Below are 10,527 nucleotides of genomic sequence, written 5' to 3' on the forward strand. Positions count from 1 at the left end.
TGGACTAATTTAAAATCTGATTTGGAGATAGCAGCCCCAGGTCTTGGTGAAAATTAGGGTGGATGAATGATGATGCCATGGATTCAGATGGGAAAGGATGTATTAATTAAAAGTAGAACTTAAAAGAGTGGCTCAGTGGCTGAGTGTCAACCTATGAACCAGGAGGTCATGGTTTGGTTCCCAGTCGGGGCATATGCCTGGGTCTTCTACCAAGATTATTTAATCCTCACAACCACTCTATTACTGTAACTACTTTCACTTTATAAAGAACTTACATCTTAGAGGTAAAGTAACTTGTCTGGTTACACAGCATTAAAGAGTTGGAGGAACATTTGATAGTATAATGATAGTTTATAGTGCTGTGGGAATTTAAAACTGGGTAAATCTGGCTTCAAGAGCCCTCGTTCTTGACCACTGGACTGTCCCCTCAGCTATGATCTTATGATTGTACTATGATCCTCAGTACCATGGTCTTGGTCTGAACACTGAGCAATGATCTGAACTCTTAGGCTTCTGAGTCAGATTATAGCATGCTTTTCTACTCATATATGCTATTTTACTTTTAAAAGTTCTAATTATATTATTATGAGCATTTTTTAAAAATATATTTTATTGATTTTTTACAGAGAGGAAGGGAGAGGGATAGAGAATTAGAAACATCGGTGAGAGAGAAACATCCATCAACTGCCTCCTGCACACTCCCCACTGGGGATGTGCCTGCAACCAAGGTACATGCCCTTGACCGAAATCGAACCTGGGACCCTTGAGTCTGCAGGCCGACGCTCTATCCACTGAGCCAACCCGGTCAGGGTTAGTATGAGCATTATTATAAAACATATACTATTATAATGGGATGCTGAGATATGTGTATATTAAGAGTAAAGAAATGCAAATTTATAGATACAATTGAATGCCTTAAACAAGAATCTTTACCTGGCCCAGCCAGTGTTGCTCAGTGGTTGAGCATCAACCTTTGAACCAGGAGGTCACAGTTTGATTCCTGTGGGTTGCGGACTCGATCTCCAGTAGGGGACATGGAGGAGGCAGCCAATCAATGATTCTCATCATTGATGTTTTTGTCTCTTTCTCCTTTCCCTTCTACTCTGAAATCAATAAAAATATATATTTTTAAAAAAGAATCTCTTTGGTTCATCATTGCTTAGGACCGTAATGTTCCTCAGACTTGGAAATAATTCTTTTGAATCTTTTTGAAGTAAGACCCCATCTCCTATATTGTAAAGTTTTGTGCAGTAGGTCATCAAAGGCCTCCAGGGTTCGTTCCCCTACTGTTATGAATTCCATTTACCCTAAGTAAAGAAGTGGCCTTGTTTTTTCCTTTTAGCTTTGTGTTTTTCAACCTTTAGTATACTCAGGTAATTTAATTAATTATTTCTGGCTACACATTAGAATGACCTTAGGGAATCCTTTTGAAAAATACTGATGCCTTGGCCTTGTCATAATCCATAAAATCAGAATACTTGGAGATCGGGGCCCTGGCATCAGAAATTCTTTCTTTTTCTTTCATGCTTTTAAGGCCAATGATCCATGATGGGTTTTAGATCTTGCTGAAAGCAGCCATAGTCATTGACTGCACAAAGCCCTCAAAAGCCATGATCCGCTCCTCCAGTGCATCTGTTTCAACTATCTTCTACTGTACACTGCATTTGAAGTTTTTAAATTCCATACCCCACAGGAACCAGTTTAGAAGAGCCCCAGTCCAAGCTGTCTGCTTGAATGCTCCTGACACAATGCTCTACTTTTGCTATATCTGACTTGTCATCCCAAAGTTTCACATCTAATAAGATGGAAGACTTGGCAAAGAGAAGCTTTTTTGGCTTTCTTTGACTCATACTGTGCAAGGTGTTCTTCTCTTAGCCTCTTCACTTGTTTACTTTGCTTTCCTCATCAGATCCAAAGAGATCACTGTCATAATTGTTTTTACTGTCTGTAGCTCCACTTCCTGTGGTATCTTCCACATTAGCAGGGCCATATTTGCTCAGAGCTTTCTTTACTCCTGACAAGCTGGCCTTTTCCTTTTCATAAGACTTGATGTGATGATTATACCAATGTGGGGGATGATACAAGTAGGTGCTGGGCTGGAGACTGCTTCAAATACTGCAGCATCTGTGATGGCACATACCCCTCGCTGTAGCTCTTGTCCCCCAGGTAGTCGTTGAGCATCTGGAGGTTGGTGGGACTTCTCAGGTCTCCAAAACCCATAGTGTAGACTGACCTGGGAAGGTGGGGGCAGTAAAGGAAAGAGGAGTGCAGTCAGTCTTGACAAGCACTAAGAGGGGAAAAAAAGGGCATCGGCAATTCTGATGTGTAGCCAGGAATGTCTGTTGTCACCTGGTACTTTACTTCAAATTTTGTCTTAAAGTCTACTTTGTCTCAGTGTTACTGTAGCCACTCCAGTTGTCTTTTGGTTACTGCTTTTCATGGTATATCTTTTTCCATCCTTTTAACTTCCTTTGTCTTTAATTCTAAAGTGTGTCTCTTGTAAACAGCATATATTTGTATCATGTTTACATGGTCATATTTGCATGAATCTAGTTATGTAAAAAATGATATAGAAGTGTAATTGCTTTGGAAACAGAAAAGAGCAAGTATCTAACTTTTTTCCAGGACATATCAAAGCATCACTGTAGTCATTATGGAAATTTGAATGGTTGAATAGGAGATGAAAAAGCATTCCAGGTAGGGAACAGCATGGGAAAACTCATAGAAGTGTGAAATATTCTGTATTGTCCAGTCAATTGTTAACTTTAGGCATTATGTTTCTAAAAGATTTATGGTTGAGGAACTTTAGACCATGTGAGAAAATTAGATTGGGACACATGAGTTATAAATACCTTGAAGTCTTTTCTTTTTTTAAAATGTTTTTACTGACCTTGGAGAGAGAGGAAAGGAAAGGGAGGGAGAGAGAGAGAAACATCAATCCAGTGCCTCCTGCATGCTCCCTACTGGGGATTGAGCCTGCAACTTGGGCATGTGTCCCCGCCTCAGGACCTCTTGGTGCTTAGGTCAGTGCTCAACCAATGAGCCACACCAGTCAGGCCTGAAATTTATATTTCTGATACTAAAATTTTTTGAGTTGTTGGAAAAGCAGAATGGGCAGCTTGAGGATAGGGAAATCAGCTAGAGGTTGTTATAATATTACTAGAGGCCTCTTGCAATCCGGGACCCCTGGACTTTTTGGCCATCTCTTCTTTTCACAATAAAATGAACTATTAACTCCTCACTCTCTAAGTCAGAAACTTAGAAATCATACTAAACTCTTCTTACTCAAAGACCCTTCACATCAATTCTACCTACAAAATCTCAGATTTAGCCTTTCTTCTCACTCCCCACAGCCTTTGCCCCAATTCATATCTCACCAGTCTATATATATAAAAGCCTAAGCAACTGAACGACCGAATGACAGAATGACCAGTAGCTATGACACACACTGACCACCAGGAGACAGATGCTCAATGTATAGGATCGGGCTCCCTCCTGTCTGGATTGGGCCTGTGGTGGTTGGACTCCCTCCTATCTGGATCAAACCTGCGGGGATAGGGCTGAAACCGGCTATCCGACATCCTCTAGGGCTTATGGAGAATGGGTGTGATTTCCTATTTTTAAAAATTCAGAATTCTAATAAACATATACAAGCACTATTTGAAGAACTAGCTGTGTTAAGTTTATAGCTCACTAAAAGCTTACTTTGAATAAACAGATTAAGGCAAATCTAATCTTATTTTACCGCTTTTTTGTTTTTGTGAATTATTTAAGTTGCTATACATATGTAAAATGTATATTTAACATTTTGTTAAGGGCAATTTTTAGAGTACATTATTCATGTACTTAAGGTAATTAACTTTATTAAACTATCTTGGCATTGGTGTTTAATTGTATTCTTTCATAAGTAAAGCTTTTTTAACTGAGGTATTTTTTAAAATTTTCTTATAATTTTAGAGATTGTTGTGTTCTTCTGGTTAAAGATTTGGTAGTTTGTTGAATATTCTTTCTGTTTCCCCCCTCCCTACAAAGAAATGGAACTTCAAATTGAAATGCCATTCTCAATTGAGAACAGATAGGTAAAATATATTGTGTGGATTGAGTACCTTATATAGATGGGAAGTACATAAGTAAATGTGTGCTGTTTGTGTAGGTTGATTGCTAAATAATTCTTGACTAATTTGAAAGATTCTTTATCAGAAATATTTGAGTTGAATTCCATATCAGGTGTGACTTTCTCCAACTGATATACATGGTGTTAGACACTATGTGGTAACTCAAACCTGTAATGTTACTTGAGTTATAATTAAAGTCTGGTCTCAGGCCATTTAATTAGTGAAGTCCATGTCTTGAAAGACAAAATGTTAGCACTTAAAGAAATTATATATATTTCTTAAGCTAGAATTATCAATAATGTAAATAATCTGCCTATAAGGAAATTAATATTGGGAGATTTTCTCTAAGGTTGATACTAGAGCACAGTAAATTGCTTTAATAACTGTAATTTACACAAAGCAATATAAGAATCTTAATAGGCTCCCTCCCTGACCCTGCCTCTCAGTCCCACACTCAACCTGCCATATAGTAACTACCTGGGATTTTAGTTCCATTTTGTCCTTCATTTATTTGTATGTTCTTCAACAATGATTTAAATTAAACTATGTTTTAACAGTTTATTTGCTCACCATTGTTTTTGATTCCCACATTTTCTCTTAGATTAATTCTTTTGCTATATTACATTCTTTTTTCAAACAGGGTTTCTAAGTGGTGAACTTTGAGTTCTTGCATGTCTGAAAATATATTTATTTTGCCCCCTTTTCTGAGTGCCCATTTAGATTGAATACAGTTTTCCAGTGTTCAAATAACTTCCCCCCAGAACTTTGACAATATTGCTCTTTTATCTTCTAGCATCCACTGTTGCTGATGAGAAATCTGTCAATCTGATTCTTGTTCCTTTGTAAGTGAGTTTCTTTTCTTTCCTGAAAGATTTTCATGGCTTTTTTTTTTAATCCCTGAAGTTTTGAACTTTTTTAGGATGTTCCTTTTCTTTCAATATCCTTGCTTTTGCTTTTACAAATTACAGATTTATTTAAAGTCCTCTGGGTGTTACTGCTGTTCTGATTCTCTTTCCTCCATTCCCACAGGCAACCACTGTCCTCCATTTTGGAGTTTATTATTCCCACGAACAGTTTTATACTAAGAGTATATATTTATGTATCCATAAATGATACATGATATGGGTTTACATGCTTTAAAACTTTATATGTAAATGGTATAATACTGTACTCATTCCTCTACAACATCCTTTTTCCCCCTTAAACACTGTTTTTGAAATATACTCCTGTTGGTGCATGTTATTTTAGTTCTTTACTTTAACTGCTGTATAGTATCCTATTACATGAAAATACTGTAATTTTTTTAAAAAATTGAGTATTTAGGTTTATTTTGTTTATTTTTGTGCTGTTAAGAGAAATGCTGTAATGACCTTTCTAGTGGTTTTGCCTAGAGGGGGAATTGCTGAGCTGAAGGTATATATTAGCCTTAGTATAGCCAGATTGCTCTTGGCTTTATCAGTTTATACACTGCCAGCAGTGTATGAGGGTTCCCATTTATCTAGATAGTCAACACTTGGTATTATTAGATTTTTAAGTTTTTGATAATGTGGTTATGAATTAGTTTCTTATTGTTACTGTGATAAGGTTGAACATTTTTTCATGTTTTTCCAGCCATTCAGTTTTCCCTTCTGTGAATCATCTTTTTAAAACAGCCTTCCCCATTTTCTTTGTGGTTATCTGTTTTCATTGTTTGTAGCATTTCTTTATTTTGATGTTAGTTCTTTGTCATTTTTATTTGCAATGTAAATATCTCAATATTGCTTACCATTTTTACTATTTTTATAGTATTTCCTGTTGACCCAAACTTTAAAATGTCAGTGTAGTATAATTGTCCATCTTTTATTTATTTATTTATTTATTTACAATTACACTTTATGCTGTTTAAAAAAAAACCCTTTTTATGATTCTGAAGACTCTCATCTGTATTTTCTTCTAAAAGTTTTGTTTTTCAAGTTATAGCCTTAAACCTGCTGGAATTTAATTTTGGGTAATGTGTGAGGTTTTTTTCCCCTTCACTAATTTGTAATGCCACCTCTCATATACCAATTTCCATGTATGTGTGGGCCTATTTCTAGGCTCTCTATTTGTTACATTGATGTTTTCTTAACCACATGGTTTTATTTACTATAGCTTTAATTTAAGTCATTCTATCTGATAAGGCAAGTTCTACCTTGTTTTTGTTTTTTGAAAAGCTTTTGGTTATTTCCTGCCCTTATTTCCTGTCTCATTAGAATTTTAGAATCACCATATCAAATTTTACAAAAATTCTTGGTTGGCTTTTATTCTGACACCAACTGCAATACGATTCAATTTTGACTCTAGCCACCTGAAACTAGAGTCAGATTCCACAGGTGGAAAGGTACAGTCACCAATAAGACAGCCCCCATGTCAGATGCCAGCTGTAAGTTCCCGTGACTCCCTTCAGGTTTGATAATTTGCTAAAACTACCCACAGAACACAATAAAGTGCTGTTTTTATGATTATGGCTTTATTTAAAGGATACAAATTAGGACCAGCCAAATGAAGAGACATATAGGGCAAAATCTGGGAAGGTCTCAGCATAGGGCTTCCATGCACTCTCCCTGTGGAATCAGGCGCATCACCCTCCCAGCACATCAATGTATTCACCAGTCTGGAACCTCCAGTGACCTTCGGTTGTAGCAGAGTTTTTAGTGGAGTTTTGGCCATGTGATTGAACTCAACCTCCTGTCCCTTTCCCCTCCACAGAAGTGGGGCTGATATCATGTGGCTCAAAACCCCAACTTATTGGTCTTTCTGGCATGACTAGTCCCTGTTCTTGAACCCTTACATTTTTCTGGGATAAATCCCACTGGGTCGTTTTATGAAATTTCTTTAGTATGTAGCTGGATTCAGTTTGCTTGTATTTTGTTCAAGATTTTTGTGTCTATATTCATAAAGGATATTTATCTATAGTTTTCTTGTGATTTCTTTGTCTGTTTTGGTATCAGGGTAATGCTGGCCTCCTAGAGTGAGTTGGGAAGTATTGCATCCTTTTCTGTGTTTTGGAGGCGTTTGAGGATTGGTGTTAATTCTTCTATAAATATTTGGTAGAATTAACCGGTGAAGCCATCTGGTCCTGGGCTATTCTTTGGGGTAAGTTTTTTGATTACTGACTTAATCTTTTTATTTGAATACCTTCTGGGTATTCAGATTCTGTATTTCTTGAGTAACTTTTGGTAGTTTCTAGGAATTTGTCTGTTTCATTTAGGTTATCTAATATGTCAGCATTCATTTGTAAATAGTATTTTCTTACTAATTCTTTTATTTCTGTAAGGTCATTAGAATATTCCTTTTATTCCTGACTTAAGTAATTTAAGTCTTTTTTCTATTTTTCTTCATTAATCAAGCTAAAGGTTTGTCACTTCTGTTCTTCTTTTTAAACAACCAACTTTTGGTTTCATTGAGTATGATTTTATTTATATTAAATTTCCAAATTAGGCAAATCCATAGAGACAGAAAGTAGATTAGTGGTTGACATGGATTGAGGTGGGGAAATTGGAAGGAATAAGATTTATTTCTGGGTTGATGAAAATATATCATAATTAGGGTTGATGGTTGCACAATACTGTATATATACTAAAATCCATTGAATTGTAAATGCTTAAAATGGTGGGTTTTATGTTATGTAAATTTTATTTCAGTAACATTTTTTCCCCCAAGAGTTAATTGTCTATAATAGGTCTATTTCTGGATCCTACATTCTGTTTCAGTGATCTGTTTGTGTATCTTGAGGCCAGTTCTCATTGCCTTGACTTAAACTCTAGCTTTGTAATAAGTCTTGAAGTCAGATAATTTAAGTCCTTCAACTTTATTCTTTTTAAAAGGTGTTTTAGCCCTGACCGGTTAGGCTTAGTGGATAAAGTGTCGGCCTGCGGACTGAAAGGTCCCAGGTTCGATTCCAGTCAAGGGCATGTACCTTGGTTGTGGGCACATCCCCAGTGGGGGGTGTGAGGGAGGCAGCTGATCGATGTTTCTCATCGATGTTTCTAACTATCCCTCTCTGTAAAAAAATCAAAATATATTTTTTTAAAAAAGGGTGTTTTAGCTATAATAGGTTCTTTGCATTTCCATATGAATTTTAGACTAAGCTTACAAATTTCTACATAAACGTTTCCTGGAACTTTTATTGGGATTATGGTGAATCTGCAGATGAATTTGGGGAAAATTGACACCTTAAGATATTGAGTCTTCTGATACATGAGCCTGGTACATTGCTCATTTATTTAGGTTTTATTCAGTTTTTCTTAGTATTTTGCAGTTTTCACTGTATAGGTCTTCTACATCTCCTGTCACATTTATTCCTGAGTATTTTATGTTCCTTCCTCTTTGCCTCTTTACCTAGATAGCAGCTGGGGCAATTGTAGGGTTGATCTTTGTTTCTCATCTTTCATATATCACTGTTCACTGTCTTTTGTTGCCTCTTGTATAATGTCTTAATTGCCATTGTTTCATATATTTTGTTTCATGTTGTTTCAGGCAGGTAAGGTAAATATAGTCCCTGTTACTCCATATTTACTAGAGACATAAGCCCATTACTTTTTTCACTGTCATTTTAAGGGGTTTGGGCAGCAAGGTCAGCTTACCATCTTGATGTAATGTATCTCTGTCATTCTACTTTTAGAGAATTAAAATTATGGGTCCCTTTTATTGCCCACCTACTGTATGCTAAATCTTCTCTGTCTTATGAATAAAACTTTCATGGAACTTACATTCTAGTGGTCTCCAACATTACATGGTGAACATAATGTCTGCTTACATGAAATAGGAAATATATGCTTTCCTTAAGGGTTCATTGGCTTGAATGAATCACAACCAAGCCATTTAAAATATGTTAAAACTAGAGGCCCGGTGCACGGATTCGTGCACCAGTGGGCCCCTCGGCCTGGCCTTTGTCCTCTGACAATCCAGGACCCCTCAGGGGATGTCAGAGAGGCAGTTTTGGCCCAATCCCCAAGGGACTCCACGGGTGCACGATTATAGCCACCGACCTGGGAGGGACCATGGGAGATTGGCTGACTGAGGAGGGACCAAGGGAGGGCTCCAGGACAGGTCCGGCCCATCTGGCCGAGTCCCGATTGGCCGAACCCCAGCAACAAGCTACCCTGCCAGTTGTAGCGTCTGCCCCCTGGTGGTCAGTGAGCGACATAGCGACTGGTCGACCGGTCGAATGGTCGGACACTTAGCATATTAGGCTTTTATTATATAGGGTACCAGTTTTAAATTTAAATAAATATACATCTATTTGCCAAAATGTCGAATAGGCTAGCAATGACATTGTATCATTACCTTTATATGAAATATTCTCACCTCAGTGTGGTAAATTTTTTTACCATGCTGATCAGATATTCTGATTGATAGATAATAATAACCTGGCTAAGTAAAACACAGGATAATTTAATAATTAAGTTTGGTAGTTTGGTCAACCAAATCCCATGCAGTATCTCTGGTGAGAAATAATGGGAAACAATGTGGTATAGAGTTTTTTTAATTGTTGAAAGTATTACAGATGGTCCCCTCTTCCCCTCCCCCCAGTGAACCCTTCCACCTTGCTCCTCCCTCTGGCCCCCCAGGCCTTCACCACACTGTTCTCCATGTCCATGGGTTATGCATATCCTATCTAATAATAGACAAACATGGTAATTGACCGTACCTTCGCTATGCCTCCCATAGGCTAATCAGCGAGATATGCAAATTAACTGCCAACAAAGATGGCGGTTAATTTGCATATGTTGGCACAAAGCGGCGGAGGGAAGACTGAAGGCGGCTCTGGCCGGAGCAGCAAAGGCTTGAAGGCGGCTCCAGCCAGAGCGAAGGCCTGGGTCCCGGGTGCCAGAGGAAAACCGGTGCCAGCAGCCAGGGGAAGGGAAGGCCTATTGCATGAATCTTTTCGTGCAACGGGCCTCTAGTATGCATATAAGATCTTTGGTTAATTCCATCCCCTCCCCCATCCCTGCCTTGGTATAGGGTATAGATTTTTTAAAATGGATTTTACTGTTAGCTGGTTTAGAATCTTAACCTTTCCACTTGATATTTGTGTCACCTGGGAAAGGTATTAACTTCTGATCTTCATCAAAATGGAGACAATAATATTTATCTTTAAAGTTGTTTTAAAGGATCTGATATTAGCCTCCGCCCCCCATTTTCTTGAAATGTTAAAAACCAGTATATGATATGCCTGTTGTTTCTTTTTAGATAGTTCATGTATAAAAATAGATACATTTTTGAAGTTGTACAGTTGTTGTTTTTTTAATTGTTTTATTGCTTAAAGTTTTACAAAGAGTATTATATATGTCTCCTTTTTTTTTTCTCCCCTTGACCTTCCCCTAGCCTCCCATACCCCCCAGTGTCTTGTGTCCATTGGTTATGCTTATATGCATGCATACAAGTCCTT

General features: G+C 37.5%; 1 protein-coding gene and 1 pseudogene across 1 annotated transcript in view; one reads left to right on the forward strand and one right to left on the reverse strand.

Moving 5' to 3' along the window:
* Positions 1-1,428: 1,428 nt before the first annotated feature.
* On the reverse strand, positions 1,429-2,319 carry LOC102255388 (annotated as a pseudogene).
* A 361-nt stretch (positions 2,320-2,680) lies between these two features.
* The window catches only part of RSF1 (remodeling and spacing factor 1), a 115,000-nt gene continuing 107,153 nt past the window's right edge, over positions 2,681-10,527 (forward strand). Inside the window, exons 1-2 of the mRNA XM_005867028.2 lie at positions 2,681-2,697; positions 7,195-7,229. Coding sequence (XP_005867090.2) covers positions 2,681-2,697; positions 7,195-7,229 — 52 coding nt within the window. The remainder of the gene's footprint in view (positions 2,698-7,194; positions 7,230-10,527) is intronic.

This window comes from Myotis brandtii, unplaced genomic scaffold (assembly GCF_000412655.1).
Source record: "Myotis brandtii unplaced genomic scaffold, ASM41265v1 scaffold244, whole genome shotgun sequence".
NCBI classification, from domain to species: domain Eukaryota; kingdom Metazoa; phylum Chordata; class Mammalia; order Chiroptera; family Vespertilionidae; genus Myotis; species Myotis brandtii.